The 27,751-nt window shown below is 35.6% G+C and overlaps 1 protein-coding gene across 1 annotated transcript; it reads right to left on the bottom strand.

The window, feature by feature from the left end:
- Positions 1–4,150: 4,150 nt before the first annotated feature.
- Positions 4,151–26,920, bottom strand: LOC149774341 (large ribosomal subunit protein mL42-like). Its single transcript, XM_089945406.1, has 6 exons — positions 26,788–26,920; positions 12,884–12,944; positions 12,333–12,432; positions 11,725–11,757; positions 5,150–5,271; positions 4,151–4,284 (listed from the first exon to the last, which is right to left on the bottom strand). Exons 1-6 carry the CDS (start codon positions 26,858–26,860, stop codon positions 4,230–4,232), a joined length of 444 nt encoding a protein of 147 aa, XP_089801532.1. The 5' UTR covers positions 26,861–26,920; the 3' UTR covers positions 4,151–4,229.
- Between the last annotated feature and the right edge of the window lie 831 nt (positions 26,921–27,751).

Genomic DNA, 27,751 nt, shown 5'->3' with positions numbered 1-27,751 from the left:
ATCGAAACCCAAGAAATCTTTAATGCTGATTACCTAGTGCCGCACAGTGATGAAAGAGTTATCTTTTGTGCATCTGATTTAGGTACTGAATAAGAGCTGTTAATATGGATAAATGAAAACCAAATGCACTGCAAAGTAAATTAATGCTCACTGTTTTGATAATTTATCTATGTGACACATTATCCTAACTACACTGTGAGGGGGTTCTCTTTCCATGGCCATTTTTATTTTTTTTATTCTTCCTTTTTTTGTACCTACATGCTAAGTATCAATGTAGTACAAGAGAGTTTAGAGATATACTGGTCTTTGGATTGAAAATTCTAATTGGCTTTTACAATAAAATTTAATAACAAATAAAATATAAGAAATTTAACGTAGTGCCCTGTGATTCACACTTATTCACCATACTGCTCTGTCATATATAGAGATTCAATATATTCCGTAAAGAACTAAAAAAAATATAAATATAGCGCCCTTGATTCCAACTGATTCAGCCCCCTTACTACTTGTCATATTAACGATAATAAAAGTGCTTGTAAAGATTTCAGAAATATTAATGCAACACCCCCTGATTCCAACTTGTTAATTGTAATGCCCTTTGTCATATAAACGTGATGTACTTAGAATTATTTAACTTTTAATATTTTACAATACTTGCATCATTATCTAACATTAGAGAGTGAGAGAGCATTGTGAAACTCAAATATTTCATTGAGACATACGAACATTAATCGTATGTCCATTCATTAAATTTCTCATATCTCTCATTTGGCCTGCTTTAAGGCTGGAAAATTTATTTACCTTCATAATTACCAACAATGGAAAGACTACCGATCTTGCTTGATAATTAGACAATGCAGTAAATTTACTAATTATGTCAATGTTATGTTATATCTATATTATGCGCATTAAGTTTTATGATTATGGATTGTAAGAGTCATTTAGTATATATAAAAAAAAACAACATTAAATAGCTAAATTTGTCCATTGTTGGTTTTCTCTATAAGTCAGTTTGTCTGGTAAACATGTTATTGTGGCCATTTGACCTTGGAAGGTGTAATAGAAATCTTTGATGAATTTGATTAGATTTGAGTTTAGGTCATTGATTCCTCTCTAGGAAAACCAGGTGACCTAATTTCTGATTGGTTAGTTGCTAAAGGACCCAACCTTGTTAACAAGTTAGAATCATGTGGAAATGAGTATTTGACCCTCGTTCTAGTTCTGCAATTGTGTCTTAGTTTTTTTTTATATCAGGGGTGCCAACCAGAGAATCAGTTATTCCTATCTTAAATATCAGTCTTAGTAGAATAAGCTATAGGACTCACTGTACTAATTCAGTTCCCATAGTAAACCTTTGCAAACACCACAATATTAAAATTACAGTAACTTTAAATTTCTGAGTGCTCATGATCAGGCATATATCAGTATACATGCATCCTGGATGATAGCATCTGTGTAGAGAAAACCGTATGAACGTGGCATTATCTGGATCTACGTGTGCTTTCCATTCTGCACCAGAGAGTCAGGTGCTAATTTCAGTAATGAGTGTTCCAAACTCAAGTCTGTCAAATGATTGAAATTCCATCAATAAAACAATGTCTCCATTGTTTTCAGTTACAACTAGGATAAGCTCTCAAATGATTCTCTTTACTAAAATCGAATTTTCATTAACAACCAATTATGACCAGCTGAAGCCATATATACTCTATTTTATCTTAACCCATTTTCAGACTGGTTTTGACTGTTCCATATCATTAGTACCACGAGTCCTTTAGTTGTGCTCAGTTCAGGATTTTATTTATTTCAGGTATTCATTTGAATAACATGGTGCTTATAAACTTTATGATTAAATAAATAATTTGGAATTGCTGTAAATTCATTTAAAGACATTTTGGATTATATCAATGCTCCAGAAAAATTAAACAAGACCAACAGTGAAGTTTGAATAATAATAATAATATCCAGCATTTAATAGGTGAATTGATGAACAGTAATAACTCTTGCACCATCTTTCAAACCTTACAATTAACTAGTGAAAGCAGCAAAGTCAGTAACTACAATATTGTATAACAAAGCCCAATGGATTTTAAATATCATAAACTTTGTGTATTTTTTTTATATACTGCATGCGTGGTTTTGATTATGCAAGTACATGCAAATAAATGTGTTAGTAATATATAACAATGCTTACTCTAGCAGCTACTTTTTATTTCGAAGTGTATTAAATGCCTGAAGGAAAATATATTGTATATTGTACTAGTCAAATCTTAATTTTCAAAGGTTTTCTATAGGTTTATACGAGTAGATAACTTATTCTCAATTGTACTACTTAACTTTTTTGTGTCATATGCACTACTTCCCTTCCCCCAACCCTGTACCAACAATACTTTTACACTGCTCTGGTGGCCTAGTGGTTAGAGCATCTGCCTTGGATGTGGGAGGTCGTGGGTTTGATCCTCGGCTGAGTCATACCAAAGACTTGCAAAAATGGTACTATCAGCTGCCTTGCTTGGCACTTAGCATTAAGAGATTAGTGTCAGGACTGGTCGGCCTGGTGTCAAGATAATGTGACTGGGTGGGTCATCATGCTACATGTCTGTGGCATGATGCCCCAGTGCTAGACATCACTATAAACTGCCACACTGCAGACATCTTAGTGATTGGACTGAAAAATTGTTAAAGCTACGTTAAAACCCAAATCACACACACATACACTGTCTGGATGCTTGGCAGAACTAATATTGCTATAGGAATATGGGTTTGCTGAACTTGACAAATGCAGGCAGTATCTATACTCGAGGCACAGAGGCTTCTTAAATATGACTAATCATTCTTATTTAAACTATTGGGCACTGAAACCATCTGACTGTTTTGAGTGATAATATTTTCATGATGGCCACTGGTAGCCAAACTAGATGTAAGATATGCACCATTTTCATTGAAGATAAGCTAGATACAATAAGCAGTCTTTTGGTGAAACATCATGTTACTATGGCTATCCATGATTGAGAAGGAGTAGTGACAACAAGATTTTCAAGATGGCTACCATTGTGGTCATAATTTTGTCACATCTATATCAATTTCATTTTGGACTAAATGGACACAGTAAGAAGTCTCCTTGTGAAAACACCATTTAAGAAGAGTAGCAATATGACGATTTTTAAGATGCCTATGTGGCCATATTGGATGTCAAATTTGTACCATTATCATTAAGACCCAACTAGACATCATAAGTACTTTGGTGGAAACACCATATCAATATGACCATACTTCAAGGAGGCATAGCAATAACAAGATGGCCACCATGGCAGTCATATTGGAAGTCAGATCAGAGATATTTTTATTTAGGATCCACTACCCCATTGACAAATGTGTGTATAAAGTTTGATAAAAATTTTAGTACATTGGAAGGCCTAGCGACAATAAACTTGTGGTAACTGATGGACAGACACTGGAAGGTCGCCCAATGGTGGACACTGCCATCCCATTAGCCCTTCTGGTCTAGGAGCTTAAGTCACATTATTTATAGGTAGAGTGGTATGTTAGATGAAAATGAGATAACAAACTGCATCAGAGTTATTCTTTTTTGCTACAGGTAAGTTGGCAGGTATTGTAGGTCACTTAGATCCTTTTATGGTCCAATTTCTTTTTATTTCAAACATGGGGTCACTGCACAAAATTATTATGACTACCTTTATATATAATCCCTCCTAATCAAAAAACAAAATACATTTTCATGAACAAAAAATTAAATGAATAATGGTAAACCAGAGAACAGAAAGATTTATAAAGGGAAACTATTTCTGCTTCACACAAAATTTATAAAGTTATAAAACTAGGAAAAACAAAAGTAAATTTTGAAGTTTCTTGCAAATCTTTATTTGATATGCACAATTATATGTGCCTGCCTCTTCTTTGGATCTGAAATTTTCTGAAACCCAAATTTTGAGCCTGTTCTTTTCAAAAGCATCATATTTGTTGTTTACAATAATTTAAAATGCTGCAATTTTGTATCTATGCAATATCAAAGTTAAAATTCTGTAACTTCTGGTTTTACCTGACTTCTTGAAAATTACCCAGATAACTATATGTAATTTTTCCTGCTTTGCAAAAATAAAAAGTTTAGCTAAATAAGAAAGAAACAAAAACAAACATATCTTGCATTTATTTACATTAAAGAATTATGAAAATCACTTGACAAAATGGTGCAAGAGTTACAAAATATTCAATCATAGTCCATCTCTGTCCTTTGGAGGATTTCTCTTCCTGTACATCTTTTCTGGTCTGAAAATATAGGATAATGCATACATTGGTTGAAAAATAGTTATCATTGCAATTCACGAACAGTATGAATTTTCAAAATCAATATCATTTTATAAATTAATTTACAAGTTGCCATGGATTTAAACCATAATCTTTTTTTAACCAAGTTTTGGGAAAAAATAAGCTTGTAAAATTAAGTGTTACTTTAAGTCCTCAAGTTTATGCTCGATGATCCATTACCACCACTTAATTTTGTCAATTTTTTTCAATCATTGATAAACCCACCTCCCCATTTTTCAAACAAACATTCAATGCATACACCATGTCTATCACCAATAGTCACAATAAGACATGACAATTTCTCGATAACGTACTGTATTATAAACTGTTGTTGTTGTTCTAGGGTTTAATGCCATTTTTCAGCACAAGATAGGCTATACATGGCGGCCAGTATAACTGGTGGAGGAAGAACCCTGGAAAACCCAGGGAAGAACCACCGACCCACGAGAAGCTACTGGCTGGCTTTCCCATGTAACCACGCTAGCCGAGGCTTGGACTCGAAACCACGCAGACAGAGGTGAGATGGCAGTGATCCGGAATGGTGAGCGCTGTAGACCACTCGGCCACCGTATTATAAACTGTAACCTTGTGATGTAAACTGTTTGTCTATAACAGGCAAATCTAAAGTCAGAAGTCACAGATTCAACTCTTGACAATTGCAATATTTTTAAACCATACTGAAAAATCTAGTTTCAATTTCCATAACAACATCACACATTGGTTTTCATAAAGATTTGTGATTACAGGTAGAAATTTATAAGGCAATGCCAGAGAGCTTATCACTGGAAAGACAGCATGCATGTTAATTGTGCATGTATGTACATACTTAGGGTACCATCTGTGTTTGGTGGTGAAGAACATGTTGGCCAGTTCCACATCTGTAGGTCCTGTCTGGCGGTACTTCATCTTATCCTCCTTTAGTAGCTGTACCCTCAGGACTGAGTCACCCTACATAATTAAAAACAACAGGGGATGCTAAGATGGTAACAATGATCACTATAATGATTATCACTACAATGATGATCACTATAATGATGATCACTACAATGATGATCACTACAATGATGATCACTATAATGATGATCACTATAATGATGATCACTACAATTGGCTCTGTAGGCCTTAAACAGAGGCTTGGAGGAAACCAAAGTCAGGCCAAGATGTAAATTAGGGCCATGGCTTCTCCTAATGATGACACAGAATGCTTGAAATCCAACTTCTTGGAGAACTCATTAATGTTAGCAACTTACCATGTAAAGATATGAAAAGACACAATTATGTCCAAAATGGAGTGGACAAGACTAAATCCATAAAAGACACATTTAGGTCTATGAAACAGTATTCACACCATTTTGCATCTAAATATATTAAATGTTTCTTGAGCTATGTCCCATGTGAAGATATAAAATTATTTGTGAAGGCAATACTTCTGTCCAAAATAGTGTAACAAGACAAACCTCATGAAAAGCACACTTAGTCAAAGACACAAAAAATTTACAAAAAGTCCATCAGAATCTGTTGAATGGTTTTGAGCTATCTTGATTACAAGTAACATTCCATGCTTCTATGTGAAGACAAGACTTTGCTTAACAAGGAGCATAACTCTGTCCTAAATGGAGTAGATGAAACTAGATGAAACAAAACCAATAGAAGGTGCTTCTAAGTCTAATAGTCAATGTTCATACCAAACTACATCAGAATATGATGAATGAATATTGAACTATGTGAGTTACAAGCAACATCACGTATGTAGATATGAAGGTTAATTGTTAAATAATTCTCTCCAAAATAGAGTTGATAAAACCCATATTAAGCACATCATTGCCTAAGAGACACTGTAGTTACCATATTGCAAACAAGAGTCGTTCTATGGGACTGATGCTTTACTGGATAGAATTATTTTACAGGAATTCAAGATGAGCATTTCTTCCTTTAACAGCTGAGTGTTGAAACTATTTCTGATATTCTTCACCAATAACAACATTTTCAAATTTGCTGCTGGTGTAGACATATGGTTGTTAGACTGGCACTTTTTTAAATCAGGGCCAATACGACATCATAAGAAATCTTCTGGTGAAAACCCCATGTTGACATAACAGTAGGATTTTCAAGATGACTGCCATGGTGGCCATATTGGATATCAGATTGGCACCATAACAAGATTTCAAGATGGCCATTGTGGCAACAATAATTAAACTCAAACTGGTATGATTTTCATTCATGACCAACAAGAAAGATATCGTCAGAAGTCGTTCAGTAAAAACCCATGCTGATATGACCATTCATTCAGGATTAGTAATACCAAGATTTTCAGGATGACCACTGTCATAATGGATATATGGAGAGCACAATTTTCAACAAGACATCATAAGCAGTCATTTAATAAAAAGACTTATGTTGATATGACCAGCCATTCTGGAGAAGTACCAATAACAAGATGTCCACTATGATGGCTATTTTGGATGTGCATACAGCATGTAATTTCTCCCTTGAACTGAGAAACCAGCCCATTTTCACAAGCATACAAATTAATCCGACACTGATTGGTGACATCTTTGGATCAATTGATTTCAACTGAAAGTGGGAACAAAAAGATTTGATGATGTCACCATTGTAAGCATAAGAAGCCAGTGACATGCCATGTCAGACAAAGTAGGCGATCCTTGTGTGAAATGCTATTCCGAGTTTGTGACTTATAGCATGCAGTACTTGGCCAAGCATTTATAAGTAATTTTACTTTAAAGACATAACTAAGGTATATTATTTTTTACAAGACTGTATCATATGCTTAACAATTAATAAGGAAATCCATAACAGCTGGGTTTGTCTTCAGCCCAAGTTTGCCCTTCAAAGTATTCCAGCACCCCATCTGATCACCAATATTCACCTTTCTTATTTTTATAAAATGCACACTTTTTATTCTCCGATCCACTTAGACAAAGTAGACCCACCTCTCTTCATTTCCCATTGAATCAATTTGTCAGCATCATGTGAATGTTATCAGATTAGACACTAAAAGAATTTGTCGAATGTATAACATCACTGCTTTAGGAGTACTCCCAATAAACAACAGCATTATAAGCGACCTTGGCTACTAATTAAGAGGTTGCATCTCCCCATTCTAAACTGAATAAATGAACATTGTTTAAACTTAACATCTTGATTATTTCAAAGAATGGTTAATGTCATTTTCTTTATAAAAAAATAATTTCCTTCTTTCAAATTTTAGATTGGAAGAATGATGAAATGTATGAAAATTGGCGGTATTGGGGCTTTAACCCTTTACCTCATATAGTCTGTTGGTGTTTGGGCAGTTGATACACATGTAGATGTCTCCAAGCCACATAATGCAGTGTGCTATAAATAGAACATCTGTTACCTATATGACTTGTATGCATGGGCCTGCCTGTTATACTAACAGCAGTGGAGTATATTTTAAGTTCAACATCATTTTTAATTATATTACTTCTTTTGTACACATCTATTATCATTAAAAAGTTTTTTTTGAGTAAAATACATTTTTTATAGTTGCATAATTATTTTTGACAGAAGATTTTTTATGTAGTTAAAAAATATTGAGAAAACTGGTTCACCATCAAGTCAGTGAAGCAGTGTGACCAACCTTAGCTGATATTTCTCATCCTTGAAGTCTATTGGTTCATTATTTACACCTACATTAATAAATCATTCCAGTTTGATAAATTATCCAAAATTAGTATTGACTACATCAACATTGGAGCCTATATCTGACATACTGAAACCTTCATAGTTGTAATTTTAATCATCCACTTTGAAAAAAAGTACTAGATGAAATACATGGCCTCTACTTTGGAGAACAGAAAATCCAAACCAGTTATTTTAAATAACAGATTATGACAAGATCTTAAATAGCAACCACACATTCATTGATCTCAATGCCTCCAGGCACTACAAAAACCAGCTCAAAATGACTCGTATTTACTGTAGGTGTCCAAATATGCTTCCATGGAGAATGGTGCAGGTGTCCAAAGATGCTTGTATGAAATCTGCTTGAGGTGTCCAAAAAGTGCTTAAATGAGGTAAAGTCTTCTAGTGAGAACCCCATAGTCATATCACTTTTCATTCAGGAGAAGTAGCAGAAGAATTTTAAGATGGCCATTGTGACAGCCATATAGGGCAACATATCAGCACTATTTTCATTTCAGACCAACCAGACGTAATAAGAAGTCTTTTAGTGAAAACCCAAGGTTGATATGACTATCCATTTAGAAGGAGTAGTAATAACAAGATTTTCAAGACGGCTATCATGGTGGCCATACTGGACTTCAGATTGGTACCATTTACTTTTAGAACCAACTAGATATAAAAGGTCTTTGGTGAAAAATCCATTTCAATATGACTTTCTGTTCAGGTGGTAACAATAATAAGAATTTCAAGCTGGCTGCTGTTTTAGCCATATTGGACATGTGAGTTGCACCATTTTCATTTAGACCATGTGATGGATGCGTTTTTCAAGTTTCATTGCAATCCTCCAAGTAGTTTATGAGGAGTAGCAACAAAAACAAACTAATGGACATGGAGATCATGGACAACAGACCATCCCATGATCTAAAAACATGTTACATGTAAATGGTTCCTTAGTAATGCTGGTTGCTGGCATTTGCTCTACTGGAGATGTCAAGTTGATGGGAAAAGGGCAATAACTCAATTGCAACTAAAAAACCAAAACCTATTCCAGATACAGCTATGTGTAATATGAAATTAACCTACCAAATGACATCCAATTATAAATAAGGTTTGCAGAACCCAGGGATGATCATGGTGGAAAATATTTTCCTTGTCCACTGTGTGGATTATTTTTGAGAAAATGACAAAATATGAAAAAATCAACGCAATTTTTCACAGCATACAATGACACTCACTGATGAACAATTCAGTGGTACTTGAGGTAAAAACTTTACTTTTTTTTAAAAAATATACCAGAGTATCTATTATTGTTTTCAATTTTACAAGATATCATTAATAATGTGGTATTTATCTAGAAATGAAGTTTATATTGAGTTTTTTTTCTTCTTCTTTTTTCTTCCAAATTGTGATACATATGTGAATGTGATCCTCATCCAAAGAAAATTATGTATGCTGTCTGACTTTGTCATATCAGTTTATCAAATAATTGACACAGATACTACCTCTTCATGGATTTGATTCAGTCATGTAAAACTTTGCACAACTATTTACTTTAGTGAACTTTTGCAACACTATCCTGTAAACATAAGACTTCTTGATTTGTATCATAAATAATATCATGGACGGATATAGAGTGATACACTTTTAAATAATTTTGGGAAGGCACACACCAAAACACGTATTATCCAATAACAGAATCCATGGATAGATTCAGATTAGAAAGTGGATTGCAAAAGGATATAATGGCGGTAACATAAATATCAGAAACAAAGAATGTAGTTTACCGGGCATTACTTATTTAAGGAAATATGCAACTTGGAACAAACTACATGAAGTAGAACTGGAAAACTGAAACAACGTGTATAACCAATCTAAGTTTTAAAGAAAATTTCATAGTTCACAAATTTTCTATACATCTCAGAGTGAATAATATATCTAACAAAGTTTTATTTGTCAAAATATTTCATCTATGTTTTTTTTTAAATAAAACATAGTCTTTCAGCATTATTGTACATCAATGCCTCATAGTCAACCACCTCAAGGCAGTGTAAAAATACAACTCTCAGATTTTTTTTCATTTGCACTGTTATTAAGTCTTCTTCTGATTCTTCTGCTGACAGAGTAACCATGCTCTAGTCACACAAGGAGGTACAAAAGTCACAACAACACAACATTTCTTTCATTTCTGGTATGGATATATTATATGTCTCTCTGGTCAACACTTTTAAAAACCAAGGTATTGATCTGTATGAAATTCTGAGAGCTTCACTTTCCAAGTGAAGAATGAAATTGTTTCCACAAAGCATACAATAACTGAAAACATCCGACTTCTGTTACAAACATCAAGTTCTGTGTTGAACTTATACAAATTAACAAAATAATTGGTTTTAATGACAAAAACACGGAAATCACATGGAAAAATTTTTTGCATGTCTATCTCGTTTTAAACTTTAGATAGTGTCTGTATCACTAGAGTTCTGCATCTTGTATTATGTAGCAAAAAACGTGAGAATGGGATCAGGAATATTACATGATTTTTCATACATAAGGGCATTACTTCAAAAAGATTTTTTTTTATCTGTCCTTCATCAGCAAATATTTAGAGATTCAGAAAGAGATAAGAAAGTATATCCAGAAAATGTTGATAGTAGCATGAATTGTCAGTAAAAGTTATAAGATATAAATTAAATAAAGCATCAAATGAAAACAGCAGTCAACTTGCCACACAATTTCTGTGACTACACCAATCTTGCTTGTGCTATTTACCTCCTACACCAATATTATTTTGAAACAATGGGTGATAACATCTAAATATACAAATTATCCTTTAAATCTCCTCCTTAGAATGTGATTGATGGAAAGAGGGAATGGAAAGGTACGAGGGCTGGTTGGGATAATGCACGAGTGAATGAATATGAAAAGTATGTGGGCATGCTGTTTAGCTGTGGATTTTCTTGTATTTTTGCCTGCGTATGCCAATTTTTGCACAACTTGTTCAAGAGGGCACAATGATAATATAAAGGCTAATGAAAACATACTGGCATTCATTAGTGAAAGAGAAAGAGGTTTTATACAATTTGTTTTTTATAAATGCACATATGATTAATTAATGAAAAAACAATATTTGCATTCTTTTCCTAGATTTCTATTTCATTACATTAAACATAAATGCCAAATTAGTTTTTAACAGGCAGTTTTGACAAATTTTTTCTGAAGAATTTTCTGAATATGTTTACACATAATAGTGTCATATCAAAGTGATCCCCAAAAAATATTGTATATTTAATTCAATGGAAACCTTTCCCACAAAAAATGTATCTCTATTAATGGTTAATTTAAGTTTTATTTTTCTGCTGACCCTCAAAAGCCACTTTCTCTGCAAAAGAAACGCACTGCACTGTCTGCCATTTCTCATACCCTATACTTTTTCATGCAACAACAATACATAAAAATCAACATTATTTTTGTTTCATTTCAATTTTCAGTTAGAGAATTTGCATCTGCAAAAATTAAAATAAATATTTTAAGTCTGTAACTATTGATAAAGTATTTACACTTCAAAACATTATTTTTAACAAGTGTTCAACAGTTACAGAAAATGAAGCAATTTAAATTGATCTGTAATAAATCATTCCTGTTTACAAGTGTTGTCATGGTAAATGGATTGTCAGGCACCTGTGAACTGAGATTAGGTTAGTATTAGCAACACTGATCAAATACAGTCTGAGATCATACCTCTCTAATTTCTGGATCATATCTAGGTACGGCCTGAAACAAGAACAAAATCTGATGTGAGACTCAGATTACAGGTACATGTACGTGTAGTTACATCACTAGTATCAGATAGCTAAAAATTCATTTAAACATAAATTCTAAATTTAAACAAGAATTATAATGCATGTTCGACTCTATACCAAACAAATGACATGTGGGATGATTGCAAACCATGTAAGAATGTTACAGTTCAACTTTACAAATAATTTTAAAAGGGGTCTTGAGCCTTGGGCGCATAAAAGAACTGTAAATATAACCAAGACATTTTGAGGCAAGTTAAAAACAACATTACATATTGTGTTTTTAATAAACTAGAATGTAATGGATAAAAAAAACACTGTTTGTGCTTATGCTCTGTGTGATCATACAGACTTCATGATTCAAGGTATCAGGAAATAATCCTTATATCATTAAGTTTTAACAATTTACATGACCAAGTTTTGAAGATAATAAAAGATCCATCGGTATGAATTATTCTTGCATTTCACTCAGCAAAATCAGTGACTTTTGTTAGTTGTTTTAGTGTTAATGTTACTGATGTAAAATAATAGTCTGCCAGGAGATCTTACCCTGGTGTACTCATAGGGAAATGTTGACTCAGGATGCCAGCAGACAACTGTACTTCCATCTGCTGACAGTCCCACGAGAGGTTTCTCGTGGCCACCAAACCTTAAGTTATAAATGATAAACACTGAAGTCTCTCCTTTAAGCTTGACTACAAAAAAGGTTGTTGATGAAGTTGTTTATCTGGTTTGAAAGACCTGTAGCTTTAACCCAACTTTCTTTCTCACAAACTACATTTAATTTGCAAATAAGCAATGAATATTTATATCCTGCATCACAAATATAATCCTGTATACAGAGAGTAAGTATCATGACAACATCATTTAGGGTCATAAAAGATATTTATCAACTGTACAGGGAGTTTTAAACTGATCAATACTTTTGAAAATGTTTTTATATGCAGTGTATTGCCTCATTTTGACAAGCTGTTTGTTCCTCTATATAACATGGACCAATTCATCCAAATCTTAACTTTTTTTGGCAAGATACTTGTGCATAAGTAAATATAACAAAAGCATGGCAATGAATATATCAATGTATGCTCTGTGAAAATTACCTGTTATCATTTCCACTGCTTGATGAACTAACTTGCCTATATGAAATACACCTTGTGCAGCCTGAAAAAAGGATTGCAGCAAAAATTAAGATCAACCTAAAAATAAATGACATTCTTTAACTAAGTAGCCGAAATTATTAGTTTTTATCCCTAGGAGTTAACTTTGAGATATTATGATAATGTGTCTGTGTGTTATGTATACCTGTAATTATGTATCATGTACACCTGTATTTGTATTGCTATACTTGTATATATGTCTGTCCCATTATCCTGATATCAATCCCTCCTGCCTGTTACTCATTACCTTAACTGCTGGGTGGAGTTTCACCAAACTTCGTATTTTACTTTTCTATATGTCTATTAGTCAAGAAAGTTTTACACAGTATTCATAAACAAGAAAGTCATCAGCTTTGGCTTCCCTCCAAGGGAGCTCTGGGATGGGTTAAAAGATCATCTGTACCAACATTTAAATTATAGTGACATTTTATATTTTCACTACAGTTCATATATACAGTCATAACATGAAGACATGTAGCATATATTTCAGATAGTACCTAGTACCTTTCTGAGAGGAAAATACCAGACCAAATGACAGAAATACTGTTCTCGTATTTGTGTGAACCATGCAGAATCTTCCAGAACTCTGCATATGCCCCATATGTTGCGCATCCATGATCATAAAGGACAATCTCATATATTTGAAGTAGCAGACCAAAGTGTGACATTAGTGCAGGGAAGAAGAAGGGATTCTGGCAATAGTAGAAGGTAAGTATTACATCAATAAAAATCAGTTTTACTCCTCCAAAACCTACATTTTAATATCAGAAACATCGTACCTGCTATTGCATAGCTGAATTTGTTAGTTTGGTGGCATGTCTGATTACCCCAAAACTGGCTAATAAAAAACAAACACCCTTACAGTAGAGCAGGAGACTGCTGCTGGGTGGAATCCATACGAACCACTTTTTAAGCAAAGATTAGGCACAGTGAGAAAATACTTTTGCTTTGATGGGCTAATGAACAAAGGCAAGAGGAGGAGAAAGTAGTGTGAGAGTGCCAACATAGCTCACAACCCATTACCTAAAGATGAATGAGTTTGGCCCATGAAGTGGTAAAAGCATAAACCTGATGGAATTTAATTTTCATAAAGGGCAGGTCCCTATTGGTAAGCTCTCTTGATAATTAAGGTGATCCACCAAGAAATGGTGGAAGCTGAACTTTTAATGAGCAGGTTTTCTACCCTTCGTTCACCCTTTAATGGCTGCCAAGTACATTTAAAAACAGAGCCCAAACTGTACATAAATGTCTAGTTTTGGATATCTCCAGCACAGATATAGATGAGACTGGGGATCTCAGTCAGGAGTGGAGCAACTAATGAAAAATGGTTAAATGCTGCAAAGGAGAGAAGCTGACTCACAATTCCCACTGAACCTAATAAAGCCTTGCTTTATGGATAGGGCATTAAGCTTGCTCCTTCATCTTGCAAATGCGATGGCAAGCAAGAAAACCATCTTCAGGTTTATATGCTCAGAGGAAGTTTCAATCAAAAGTTCATATGTGGTTTTATTTAGAGACTACAAGACATATGAAATTCCAGTTATGCATTAGAACACGAGACACTGATCTCTGCAATTTGAAATACTTGATCAGGTCTGCCAAGTGAGAATACATTCCGATGGAAGGGCCTTTTGAAAATATGTGTTGGAAAGGGCTGTCAATAGCTCTTAAAAGTAGAAAATGAGCTTTGTTTCTCTTCAAAAAGGAGGGTTACCATGATTGCCTGCTCTTCGTCAAACTTGTCCTCAACGAGGATAAAAAGACATCTTTCTTCATCATGTACTTTCTCCTGGGAGGCAGGACTACATGACAGTAGTGTCTCTCTGCATGGGTAGAGACTTGGCAGGTGGAGAAACTTTATCTTGAAACTCTTCCTGTGGAGATAATAAACTGTTTAGAGCAATGGTCTCTGCACATGGTTTTGGGTGGTTCTCTGCCCACCTGTATCATTTTGGGGAAGGTCTATCACCTCCCTCTTTTTAGACCCAACCTCATAAGATGAAGTACATTGATGGTTTGCAGATATGACCTCACAACCATGAGGCCCAGGTCCAGAGGTCCATGGCTGCATGTAGGGAAAGGACCAATCACATCTCTGTGGAGGAAGGATTAAGAGGAATAACAGGGATGAGGAGATGCTAATGAGCAGAATGTAAACCGATTCACAGTCCACTGTGGGATGAAAAGGTAAGTCTGGAGAGAGATGGGTTCTAAGACCAATACCTATCTCTGTACTGTATGGGTTCTAAAGACACATGCCCTATACCATGTACCTGGTATCTACAGAAAGACCTATCCTCAGATATGACTTTGATCTGTGCACTCCCTTCTTCAAGGGGCTAGATCACTAGATCACATCAACAACGGGTCCTTGGGACTGAAAGGGTACTGCTCACCAGGGAGGGGTAGGCTTGACTCATTATCAGACCTTACTGAGCTGGGGGTCAGTAGAGAGAGCTGCTCACCCCTAGAATTGGGGTTGTGACTCATTCTCTGCCCTTGGACAAGAGAGGGTGCTGTTGCTCCCCAAGGGGTGGGTGCAACTTGCTCTCTATCCTAGTGGTCAAGAGAAGATGCTGTACCTCCGTCTTGGAATGGTGTGACTTGCTCTCTACCATAAGGAATGGGAATGATGCTCCATTCTCTCAGGAAAATGCAATTCACTCTTCACCCTTTATACCGTCCCTTGGCAGTGCCCCACAAATCATAGGAGTCTCCAAGGAGACCTGAGTCATCTTTCTCTGAGACCAGATGGACTCAAGAGGTAGAGAACCCAGAAAATTCTGATGAAGATGCGGGTACCTTCTTCTTCGCTTAGTAGGTTAATTGGCTCTCTGCTAGATCCTAAATCTCATCAGACCACAGGTTACAAAATGGACAGCAATCTGTCCTCTTACAGTACATAGGGATAAACTGGCATGTATTGGGGTTTCAAGGAGATTTCTTGTTGTCACACTTATCCAATCCTTGCTTAGATATTGTTCCTGAAACAAAGCTGCTGAATGAAAGAATGATGTACAAAAATGGATGAATGCACCAGGTGAGTGTAGACTAAGTCAATGTTAATATAATTATTCAGCAAGAAGACACCTTATGTGGGTGTTTCACTAAAGTTAAATGGGAAAAGAAGCAATGCTAAGCATTCAGGACATAAAAGCAATAATAAGTCAACCAGGCCATTTATTAAAAGTAAGGTACAAGGAATTAACAAAAAACCAATAGGATATGATTTAGGAAAATATTTACTGACGGCTATTCAAACTAAAAAGAAAAAGAACCAGAGTTCCTGATAAACAAGGTATGATAGATACAATTAAGAAGGGCAGTGCAACCTTCTTACCATGGATAAAAAGTCACAATTCATGATATAGGTAAAATGAATGAAATGACTTGCAGGTGAGTCCATAGACTACAAAATGTACAGATGAGGAAATTCAAATAAACTACTTACCCTTGCAGCTTCGAAAAGTTACCTGAACACAAATAATACAAGAAACTGTAATTACTAACACCCTTACAGTGTACATGGCAAATTTAAAAAAACTCTCAGGAGAGGTTAATTAACTAGCTTTTAATTTTTTTAAAATTGAAGTGGTGGTATTATCATGAAGTATAATAAAGAATATTTAACACATGATAATAAATCACTCGCTGCCCTGTGTAAAAAGGTGCTAATCTTCTTAACATAAACAATGCTGACTCTTACAACATGACAACAAAAAATACACGAGATGGTCCTTGTATGGGGCTCTTACTCAGGGGCTGGAAGATTCTGGTTCACACTTAAGTGAGGATGGAATTTCTGTCATTAGCTCAGGTATTTTCCTCCTGGAAAAGTACTAGCTATGCAATAGCAACAAGTTATATATATATATATATGTTCAATCATAATACAATTAACAAGCTGATCATAAGATCTCCTACATGGAGTATTATATACCAGTATACATAGCACAGTAATCTAGCAGTTCTACTTGGTGTAAAAAAATGTTTCAAACCATGAATAACATTGATTTAACTTATTTTGAGAAGAGATAGATATGTTGTGACTATCCAGAGCCACCATACAACATAAGGATTCATGTATGTCGTTCCTTTTCTCACTATGTTCTTTGTTAGTCTTGCACCAATTATGAGGCTGATTTAATCTAATTCCTTGCAGCTTCTCTTTACGAATACACACATCCAAACCTAAGCCTAAAGGTGGTTTAACCATGAGTTATTCCCATTCCTTGCCGTATCCAGGCAAGTACAACTCCATATAAGAAATCTGTGAAAATAACCACAATATCCAGGAGCTAGCATGATCCCTGCTATATTTATGACATCACAACTCCAAAAAGAGACCCATGATCACAGTCACAGAATGAAAATATTCATTGCCCACTAGAGTCAACCTTGTTCTGGCAACCCTCCATTATTTTATAGCATATAACCCCTGGCTTAGTACCTATCATGTTTCTTTTACAATAGCCAATGTTGTAATTGAAAAAATGCCCTGTTTCTATACCCAGCTGCTTAAATTCTATTGGCTGAATAAGCTTAACAATTTCACAGACTGATGCAGGACCAATGACAAGAAATTATTGGAGAGAATCCCAGTAATCTAACTTTCGTGAAAAAAGACTTTTCAATAATTTCCTGACAATCGGTAAAGGATGAGCTGTGAAATTCAACCCAAAATGATATCCATCTCACCAAAACTTAATACACTATCACTCCATGATACGGTATCAGGTGCTTTGGTAATATAAAATTTAAAACCTTGGGTGATACAATTTTTTTAAAATAATCAGACAAGTACGTAATGGTTGATGTTGGCACTCAATTGTCTTCTGCTGCTTGTTTATATCACAACTAGAAGGGAACTGGATGTATCTTGTGAGAAAGTTCATCTCCACATAAACAAAGTCCTATCATGGAACAAGACTTCTCAAGGTTGGGTCAGAGACCCAATCGAGTTACAATGGACCAAAAGCAAAACTGATCCTGATGAAGGAACTAAACTTGGACATTGTGATTCTGCCAGTCTTCAAAATACTATGTTCCCAGTATTCAGAGGTAGGCTGCTACCACTCCCATGATCCTGGTGAAGACTCTGGGTGAGGAAGAGATTCCGAAAAGCAGAACCTGAAATCCAAAAACTTTCTGGTCCAGGCAAAAATGTAGATATTTGCAGTGTGGAGGAAAATATCAGGATATGTATGTGAACATCCTGAACGTCGATGGAGATGGCCCAAAACAAATGAACGACAAGCATTCTGGATTGAGGAGGTTGTCTCAATCTTGAAGGATTCCTAATGGAACATGCAGGAAGGGGATGCATGGCAGGAGAGGGGTTAATTGCTATGGTTGTTCCCACCCCCTTCCAATGCGGTAGGAAAGGAAGAAGAGTTAGAAAACTCCCTCCTGTATCTGACCTGGGCTACTTTGGCTTGATTAGTGAAGTGGCAGTCTTGCAAGAGTTTGGGATTGGACTGGGGATGCATTTGCTTGAGAAATTTTGCAGATGGCTCCTGAAGGTCATTTGCCTGATCTCGTTTCCTGGTCGGCTGCGATGGACCAGGAGTGGAGATGAAAGATGAGTGTTGGTGATCCATCAAGTCTTGAGAAGCCATGGTAGGAATGAGGCCCTCAAAGAGAATCTCAGCTTCTGGAGTAGTAGCCCTTAGAAGGTCTGCCCTGTTGTTAAGCATGACCTTCAATGAGTCCAATGCAGCATCATGGCAGGTATGCAGAAAGTCTGCAGATAATGCCATGGCAACAGAAAGCATATGCTAAGATGTCTGGCCCTGCATCCAGCACATGTAATGCCGCTGGATTAATAGTGGTCTCTCTCAGCATACTAATGGAAGTAGCTCAGAACAGGTTGGCATGTGCAGCCAGTGCTCAAAGAATTTTTTTTGGGACACATGCCTTGAATGAAATTGCACAAGCCCAGATTCTAATTTCCACCTGCCAAAAATTTCCCTTTTTTCACTACTGACACACAATGAAAACAATTTTTAAAAACCCTCAAATTGTGGCATTAACACAAAAAGTGAAAGCAATTTTACTATGATGTAAATGAAACCAGCAGTAATGTCTGCAAACATAAAAAAGAATGAAGGACAGTGTGCATGGGCAAAGTATCTATGCTCTATACCATCGGTCATTCTGGTATTCCAGAACCTTCTGGCTCATGAATTTTCATCTTACGGTTATTTTCCATCCAAAAATGAGCCAGCTGCACAGCAGCAACAAGTTATATATATTACTGATACTAAAGTTTTGTTTCATGCTATTTATAACAGTGATGATAATGGCTACTGCATTGATTTATGCAGAACATACACTTAAGTCATGTCTCTACTTGGGAAAGTTTATTTAATTTTTGAATGAGCAGAGAAAATGGATTAGGATTCTTTTTTAAAAGGCTTGAAAATAATTGTTTTGCTCCAATTTATGGGAAAAAAGACACTACTTCAGACTTCACTCAACATGAAAAAATGTATCCGGTGATGAAAGAATTTTTTTTACGATGGTCAAAAGAAAATGCATATCCCAGTCTCGGCATCACCACTCCTGAAAATGAAATAGTTGGTCCCTTACCAAACACATGCAGTAATCGAGTAGACTTAAGAGTTATGTACATCCAACCTTGTAAACAGATGTGATCTGCCATTACTATTTATGGACTAAGTATAAGATTTACATTTTAGTTGTAAATTCAGTGCTTTTTGTTCTTTTCTTTATTTTATACTATAAAATTGTTTGCCATTTGGAATTTAACTTAACTTCCAAATGATTCCTTTTCCTTTGTACCAATAGGATAAATTTATGCCGTTAAAGGTGTACCTCTCATGAAGTCAGTGTGGTGTTGCTGTTGTGTGTTTAATGCCATTTTTCAGCACACATTAGGCTATACATGGTGGTCAATATAACTGCTGGAGCAAGAACCCAGAAAAACCTCAATAAAAACCACCGACCCATGGGAAGCTACCGGCAAGCTTACTCATACACCCACACTGGTACAGCCAGAGTCTTGAAACAACGTGGACGGAGGTAGGTGGCAGTGATCAGTAACTGCGAGAGCTTTAGACAACTAGGTTACCCAATGGCCCCAAAATCGGTAAGTTTGTTTTAAACTAAACTGAGAATGCACATATAAATCTTTTACACTGAAGCTGATCAACCTTTTATAAACACACATGTACTGAATATGCCGGTCTATTTTTTAAATGAATTTCTTATTGACCAAATATACAGGCAACATAACTTCTTTAAATAGTATATAACTGTACATCATTCTTGTTGTCTCAGTCTTCCCATGGATGGTCTTCATGCATTGGCTATTCAAATGTCAATCAATAGTGTTGACAGCCCCTCCAAGGTGGAGTTGCTGAAGACTTTGATGTGGTGGTGATTTGTAGTATTTACCCACCTACAGCTGAGCACTATCACGGAGTGAATGTGAGGAGGACTAACTGCCTCATCAAGGTGCGTGAAAAAATGAAACAAGTTTTGAGCTGTCCCATATCTACAAATACTGCCCTTTGACCTAACTCTCCTACCATAATGACAACAAATGATATCTGGGCAACTGTTTGTTTTACTGTCTTAAGTCTTATGTACTACCAAGTGCTCTACTATTACCTTCATTTTCTTTTGAATGAGTACTGGTTAGGCTCAATTTCCATCTCAAAATGCTATTAGTCATAATCGATGTGTCCTTTTAATTTAAGATACCAGGACATTAAATTAGTCTTTTTTTATGGCTTAATATATTTCTTAACACCTTTCAGACCCTAATCTTGTGCTTTGTTTTAATTACCAAACCACAAAATTCAATTTCAAATACTGCTTTCTTTTAATGAGCTTTGTTTGCTTGAATTTTAAATTATGTGCTAAGTGATATGTCTCACTGTACAGTATTTACGTAACATGCTGTGTTTGCATGTCTTGTGATTCATGTTAATTTAATGTCTATACTGGTTAATGTCAGTTAAAAGCTCGTAAAAACTTATTTTATCTGTATGTCAGATGCACAAACCATGGACTAACTTCCATAAATAAGCAAACTTTGACTCAGATAAATGGCAACTCCCAATGATCATAGAATGTTTATAAACATATTTTAATGATGAATAAACTCAGAAGATATCATTGAACTTCTATTGTGACTTTATTACTTTCATGAAATATGTATTTCAAGCATTAAAAGTCACATTATAGGCATGAATCATTGCAGATCAAGGTAGCAACAGGCACAGCTACTAGACAGCTCTGGTGATCATGACTAAAATTTTCTCAAAATGGCAACCAAATTACACTTGATATTTTTTCCACTTTCAAATGCAAAAGTCCTATAGTTCAACAATTAAATGTATTCATGGTTAAAAGGTCAAATGCCCATATTTGGCTTATATGACATGTGGATTTTCTACAACATATCTGGCAGTACTAAGAGTAAAATTAATTTTTTACAATGCTGAAAAACAAAGTAAATGATCATATATGCTCATTTATGTATGCTTTTCAAACAGACACAGTTGATTTTATAAGAATAAAGGTGCAATGTGCATGAATATTTGATAAAAACCCCAAATTACATGTTTTAAAGGCCACCCATGACAGCAATAATGGTAACTCTCGCCGGCACATACCTAAACAAAATGGACAAAAACAAATTGACATAGATGACAGTACAACATAACTAGGATAAAAAACACTTTATTCTCTGATAAAGCAGATGTTTATACCAAGTGATCAGATCATAAAAATCAGGGGTCATGCTACCAGGCAAGTGGGCGACTAAGTTGCCTAAGAAATGAAAACTTTACTTTTTCTGTTAGGAAAGTGAAAAAACAACTTTGCCCTGTGATTTTTTTAGATGCACACCGAGTGACCGTATGATTTGAGATGCTTCTTTGCCTTAGCCAGTTATTTCCAGTATTGTAGTTCAAGGTGAAATGTAGGCATCAAGCCATTAAATAGCTAGTGTTGATTTCAACTGTGCAGACAAACAAACACTTGCACATTCACAAGGCATGTGTTTTGATCGCTGATAGATCATTAAGCCTTTCCTTAATGAGTTATCGCAGAGATGTCTTATATATCTGTCTGGTTACAGCAACTATCAGTCGATTTCCACAAGTTATCATAATCATTTGATGATAAAAACAAACAAATTTGTGTTTCAAACTTAAACAATAGTATGTAAATAGCAATTTGTGTTTTAAGTACAGAATTGTTGACCTGATAATTTTAACTAGCAGCAGGGAGGCCAGACAGACCATTAGGTCTACAAATTATAGAGCCCAATTAGAGCAAGGGGCAAAAATGGACTTACAAGGTCGAGAAGGATAAACTGAGGCCTCTAACACATCAGGGAGGCTGGACAGTAGACTAGTGCAAAGTCGCTTCCTTCTGTTGTAGATGATCAGGGAACAACCGGTGGTAGATCATCGCTGATTGTTTGTGCCACTGTTTGCAGTGGGGGCTGCTGGACCATGAGCAAAAAGATAGTAGCTGTGGCAAACGGTCGGTAATTAAATCGTCATTGTTAAAATAATGAGTGATTCTGCGCTAGCCATGGAATCTCGTATAATTAAACTAGCTTGACAATGACTAGAGGCAATTAAGAAATCTCTCCCTGTCCACGATTCTGTCAGGCAGCAACTACAACAGCATCAGGAAGCCAAAGTGGGATTTGCAGAAAGTGCTGAGGAATTATTTAAGCCAGTCACAAAGCAACTAAAGGTCTTCTTCCCACGCTAGAGCAAACTGCCAAAGCAACTGTGAAATGGCATGTGCATTATTTTCTTCATAAAATCAGTTTAAAACCATAAGTGAACCTGTCAAGGGGAAATAATGGTGGACATCGCTTTGTCTGGGAAGTAAGACTCTGTTAGATTGTCCGTTTTCATAAACATTTGACCAAAATTATTAAGGAAAATATTCAACTCATAGAAAGCAAAGTCTAAATGTTATGTTATTCAAGATTTAGCCTAAAAATGCAATGCAGATCCCAACATATGGGACAATGCTATGTTATGGGATTCAATAAGGGATGCAATGTCAAAGTTGTTTTCACTAATTTTGATGAAAATGTGAAAAAAAGGCGTGAAGCAAATACTATTTAAACAATGTCTGATGTTACTACATGTGCATAGACAAATAATAAAACCATAAATTTTGCAATCCTATCAATGGACTGTTGTAACAAAGCTAGAATGTGAGTGGTTACATTAAGAAAGCCCGTTTCTAAAAATAGATGCACTTGTACGTTGGCTGTTTCAATTTGGCTGTAATGAAGGTTTTAGTGCATTATATATTATATATCATCATGTGCAGTGTGTGCTCAGCCATTTAACAGCTTGATCATCAGCATGGTGCAGAGTACACAGTGTGATTAAAATATAGTACTGATTTGGATAGAAACTGGGCTGGATGATGTGTTTAAAGAGATTGATTAGCTCTCTTCTTCGGGTTGTTGGTTAAGGACAGAGACAGGAATAGGGCATTGGCCAGAAACTGATGAAGAGGAAACTGTGCATGAAGGAAAGTTCTCACTCTTATAACATGGATAGCTGACATGCACTCTCGGCTAAGGCAGACATATCCACTGAACATATTCCATTAGCCTGAAACCCTTTCCTGATATTTTGATTTTAAATTGCTTTGGACCAAGTGTACCTCAATAGCCGTGGTCATGAACATTTATTTAATGTTAGACCTGGATTCTGATAAAAAAATTTGATCAAGTTTGATTGTATATTTTTCTGACAGGACCAAACACTGTCAAATCAAGAGGCTGTAAAACGTGTTTTATGTGATAGTAGAGATAGAATGTGAATATTTTTCTTTTGGCAAATTCTAGAGGACAGAAAACTTCATGATATGGATGGCTATCAATGAAATAGCAGATAGATGCTAAACGTGAGAATGGAAAGAGAAAGAACTGATGAAAACACCAGACTTTTATTTCAAGTTGCGAAACTTAAACTTTTTCAAGAAAGAATCCACAAAACAATTTTTTAATTTCATCGATATCTTTTTCGCACATCTGAAACCTATATCACATCTCCAACGAGGACCAGTTTTTTTTCCAGGATTCTATGTCACTTTAAACTATAAAATAAATATTACCTGGTACAACAGTTTGACTATAAAATTGGTTAATTTTGCAGCATATTCTTTCTGCATGTAGGTGGCACGCTTTCTAGTCTTTATCTTGGTAGACACATACAACATTTATATCAAAAGGATTCACTTCATTTTTCAAATAATTGAGATTCCCAATCTCAATTTGTCGGGGACCCCAATGGTGCATTCCAACCACCTGTATAGGCCGTATATACACAAATTGCATATGTAAAATACAAAGATTTTGTTTATCCTGACAGATTTAAAAGCTTTTATTTTTTCTTCAGTATTTTTAGATAGAGGAATAGCAGATAGAAAGCGATATTGTTAAACAGATAATTGTAGAAAGAATTAACATTTAGCTTTTACTTAAATTAGTTTTTAATTACACATTTATTCCTACATTTTTTTTACTTCAAAGATCCATGATATATACTAATCATCATAATTTTGTTCTCGGTCAGAAATTGCCCCTTATCAAAAATAACCTGGGGTAAATCCAACCACTATACAGAATATTGCATACTATTGTTATCTGACATAAAACTAGTGCAATTTTTACTTTTTTAGTAAGAGAAAGCGTTATTTTAAAGCTATGATAACATAATTATCATGTTATTGAAAGCTATACAAATCTTGGATGAATGATGCCTGACTAAGGTGCTGAATTAAAAAAATTGTGAATGTAGCTTTTGAACACGGAAGAGAGAATGCCAAGGCGATTACGTCATTTTGTCATGTGTTGCCCACATCGCCTGGAAACATCTTTACTAATCTGCATACACATTGCACAAATAAAAACAAAGAACACAGCAAGTAATTTGCATATATTTGTTGTAAACAGTATGACATACATATATGGTCGGAATTACCCAACTGGTCAAAAAATGACCATATTAATCCAGGAAAAAAAGACATCAGAGTAAAGTCTGGCTAAAACATTATGATTTCAATTTGTAGAAAAGCATTGTTATTGGCTGCCAATGTGGGATATTCCTAGACTCTCGTTATGATGTTATAGTACAAGTCATATTGGACACATGCACATTTACTCATTTTAAATTAAATAAAATTGTTCTTTTAAAATGTAACACTAATTTTCTTAAACCAAAGTCTATTCAATCCTGGTTATTGAATGCTCTGCACCTTAACTGTCACCAAGAAACTTACAGCCAAACATTACCTATTGCTATGTTATGATGTTACAGTGGTGGCCATGTACTAAACTGGGATCAAAATAAGAGCACATCAGATGGAATTGTCACAATTGAGGGTAGTACGAATCTTTTTATCATAATGCGTAACTTTCATTGTCACATCACAGCAAGTGACATTCAGTCTGGATTGTACTAGATCGCACCTTTGGGTTCATTTTGTCCCAAAATGTCTAAGTACATTAACATTGATTTTGCTGTATGCACCTCTCAGGGTGTCTAAATAATGACCTTCCCAAGAAATATGGATGTATAGCAATCCAAATGATGTGAATAATTGCCACTTAAAGGTATGTAGATTCAAATTCTAAACAATAACACCCATTACTGAAAAAGTCGGTGTTGAATGCCTTCATGACCCTTGTGACTTGTGTTATAGTCGACATCAAAACATACTACACAGCGTCATTATTTAGGCAGTAAGATCTTGACACCCAAATCATAAATATCTGAGTTGAGGTCTTACAATGTAGGACTATGCTCTGTATAGCGTGTTCCGATGTTGTTTAACATCAGAACAACAAGTCAAATTTTCAGGAATATCTCATATACTTGGCAGCCTGCATCAGCACTTTTCTGCAAATTAAAGTTATAATGTTTTAGTAAGACTTTTCTTACTCTGTCTTTTTCCTACTAAATTCAAATTCCCAACTAAACAAATGGACATGTTTTCAAGTTCTGTTGGCCTACATTTCAGTTGGCTGGAATGTGATGGAAGCCACGAATACTGAAAATCAGTTAAAAGGATGATAATAATCTTGAATGAAATGAAGCTATCTAACACTTTCTTCAATATTAATACATTTTTATTCATAAACTTCAACTTAACCTGACTCTAGGCTTCCATCGCATTTCAGCCAACTGAAATGAAGGCCAATGAAACTTAAAAACTGGTCAATTTCTTTTGTGAGTATTTGAATTTATTTGAGAAAAGACATCAGAGTAAGTAAAGTCTGACTACAAAATTATGCCTTTTCTCTGTAGAATTGAATACTGTCCTCCCATAGGTTAAATGAATATTACGTCCAGTATTTTTCTATAGCTTATTTTCAGTTGGCCAATGAGGAGGTTATATTCCATTCAGCGCGTTGTTCTCGCATACTAAGCGGGCGCAATCAGGGCCATATCCAGCGGTAGCGTGGGAAAATGATTTGCCATTCCTTAACGGTACGATATTAAGTCAAACTTTCGATAGCGATACACAGTCGAATGCCCGAGCTAAATATCGGTACCAAATTTATTAATCTACGCAAAGCATAGATTGCAATATCAGCGTTCATTCTTAAATAAGTCGCGCGAGCAAGGAGACAAGTGTCCTCCTTTGTAGTTATTATATAGTACATGTATGACAGGTCAATTGTAAGCAACGATACGAGCCCCTGTGGCATTTCTCAGCAGGCGATTCTTGTGGATGAGGTATATTTCGAGATAAATATGACTTGATTTGATATAATCAACCTTCCCACTGAATAAAGTTGAAAAGTACTGACAATCTGTATAAATTACCTATTGTCTGTTTCAGCAAATTTAGCAATCTAATCTCACTGAGCACTGTCACTTGCTGCATGAAGGCCGCCATATTGTTATTGTGGTTGTTTTTGTAGTAACTTCCTGTACGTAATGGAGCACCCCAGAGTGGAGCGGATTGGTATTTTAATACATAACATAATACTTCTAGTTGCCACCAATACCATCCAGATAATGTCAGTGTCTGAAAAACTAAATGTATTATTATGAATAGGTACATAATGATGATCCATTCATAGCCATCAAAATACTGATTGCAATGCTGTGAAAGTGACCGGGACCATTTTTAGAACCTACAAAGATGAACATTGATATTGCAAGTGTAACATGAATATTTTATCGAGTTGGAAAAAAACAATGATCTGAAAGAAACAAATCATACCGAGTGAAACAATTACTCCAGATTACCAGCCTGACCCGTTCTTTCATAGGACCTGTTTTTAATACTATAAAAGAGTTTATTATTTAAAAAAAAGAGGCCGACCAGTCCTAACACTACCTTCTTAATGCTTAGCGTCAAGCGAGGCAGCTGCTAGTACCTTTTTATAACTTTAGGGTCTGACTCGGCCGGGGTTTGAACCCGTGACCTTCCGAAACCGATGCGGATGCTCTGACCCATTTTGCCACCGGGAGGTTGTTGTTGTTGTTGTAGGGTTTAACGCCATTTTTCAGCACAAGATAGGCTATACATGGCGGCCAGTATAACTGATGGAGGAAGAACCCTGGAAAACCCCGGGAAGAACCACCGACCCACGAGAAGCTACTGGCAGGCTTTCTCACGTACCCACGCTAGCCGAGCCTGAGACTCGAACTCACGCAGACAGAGGTGAGATGACAGTGATCCGTAACGGTGAGCGTTTTAGACCACTCGGCCACTCGGGGCCCCCTACCGGGGAGGATATTAGCTGTACCGTCCCTACAAGTCTGAATAAATCGTCGGATC

This window comes from Sinohyriopsis cumingii, unplaced genomic scaffold (assembly GCF_028554795.1).
Source record: "Sinohyriopsis cumingii isolate HCF-2022 unplaced genomic scaffold, ASM2855479v2 utg000349l, whole genome shotgun sequence".
Classification (NCBI taxonomy): domain Eukaryota; kingdom Metazoa; phylum Mollusca; class Bivalvia; order Unionida; family Unionidae; genus Sinohyriopsis; species Sinohyriopsis cumingii.
This window is presented reverse-complemented; position numbering and strand designations above follow the sequence as displayed.

Excerpts from the sequence above, each read along its gene's own strand:
- LOC149774341 (XM_089945406.1), bottom strand. The coding sequence starts at position 26,860 with ATGGCGGCCTTCATGCAGCAAGTGACAGTGCTCAGTGAGATTAGATTG. Across the intron at positions 12,945-26,787 it reads TTTGCTGAAACAGACAATAG|GCTGCACAAGGTGTATTTCA; the intron begins GTAATTTATACA and ends TCCTTTTTTCAG. Across the intron at positions 4,285-5,149 it reads AAACACAGATGGTACCCTAA|ACCAGAAAAGATGTACAGGA; the intron begins GTATGTACATAC and ends CTATATTTTCAG.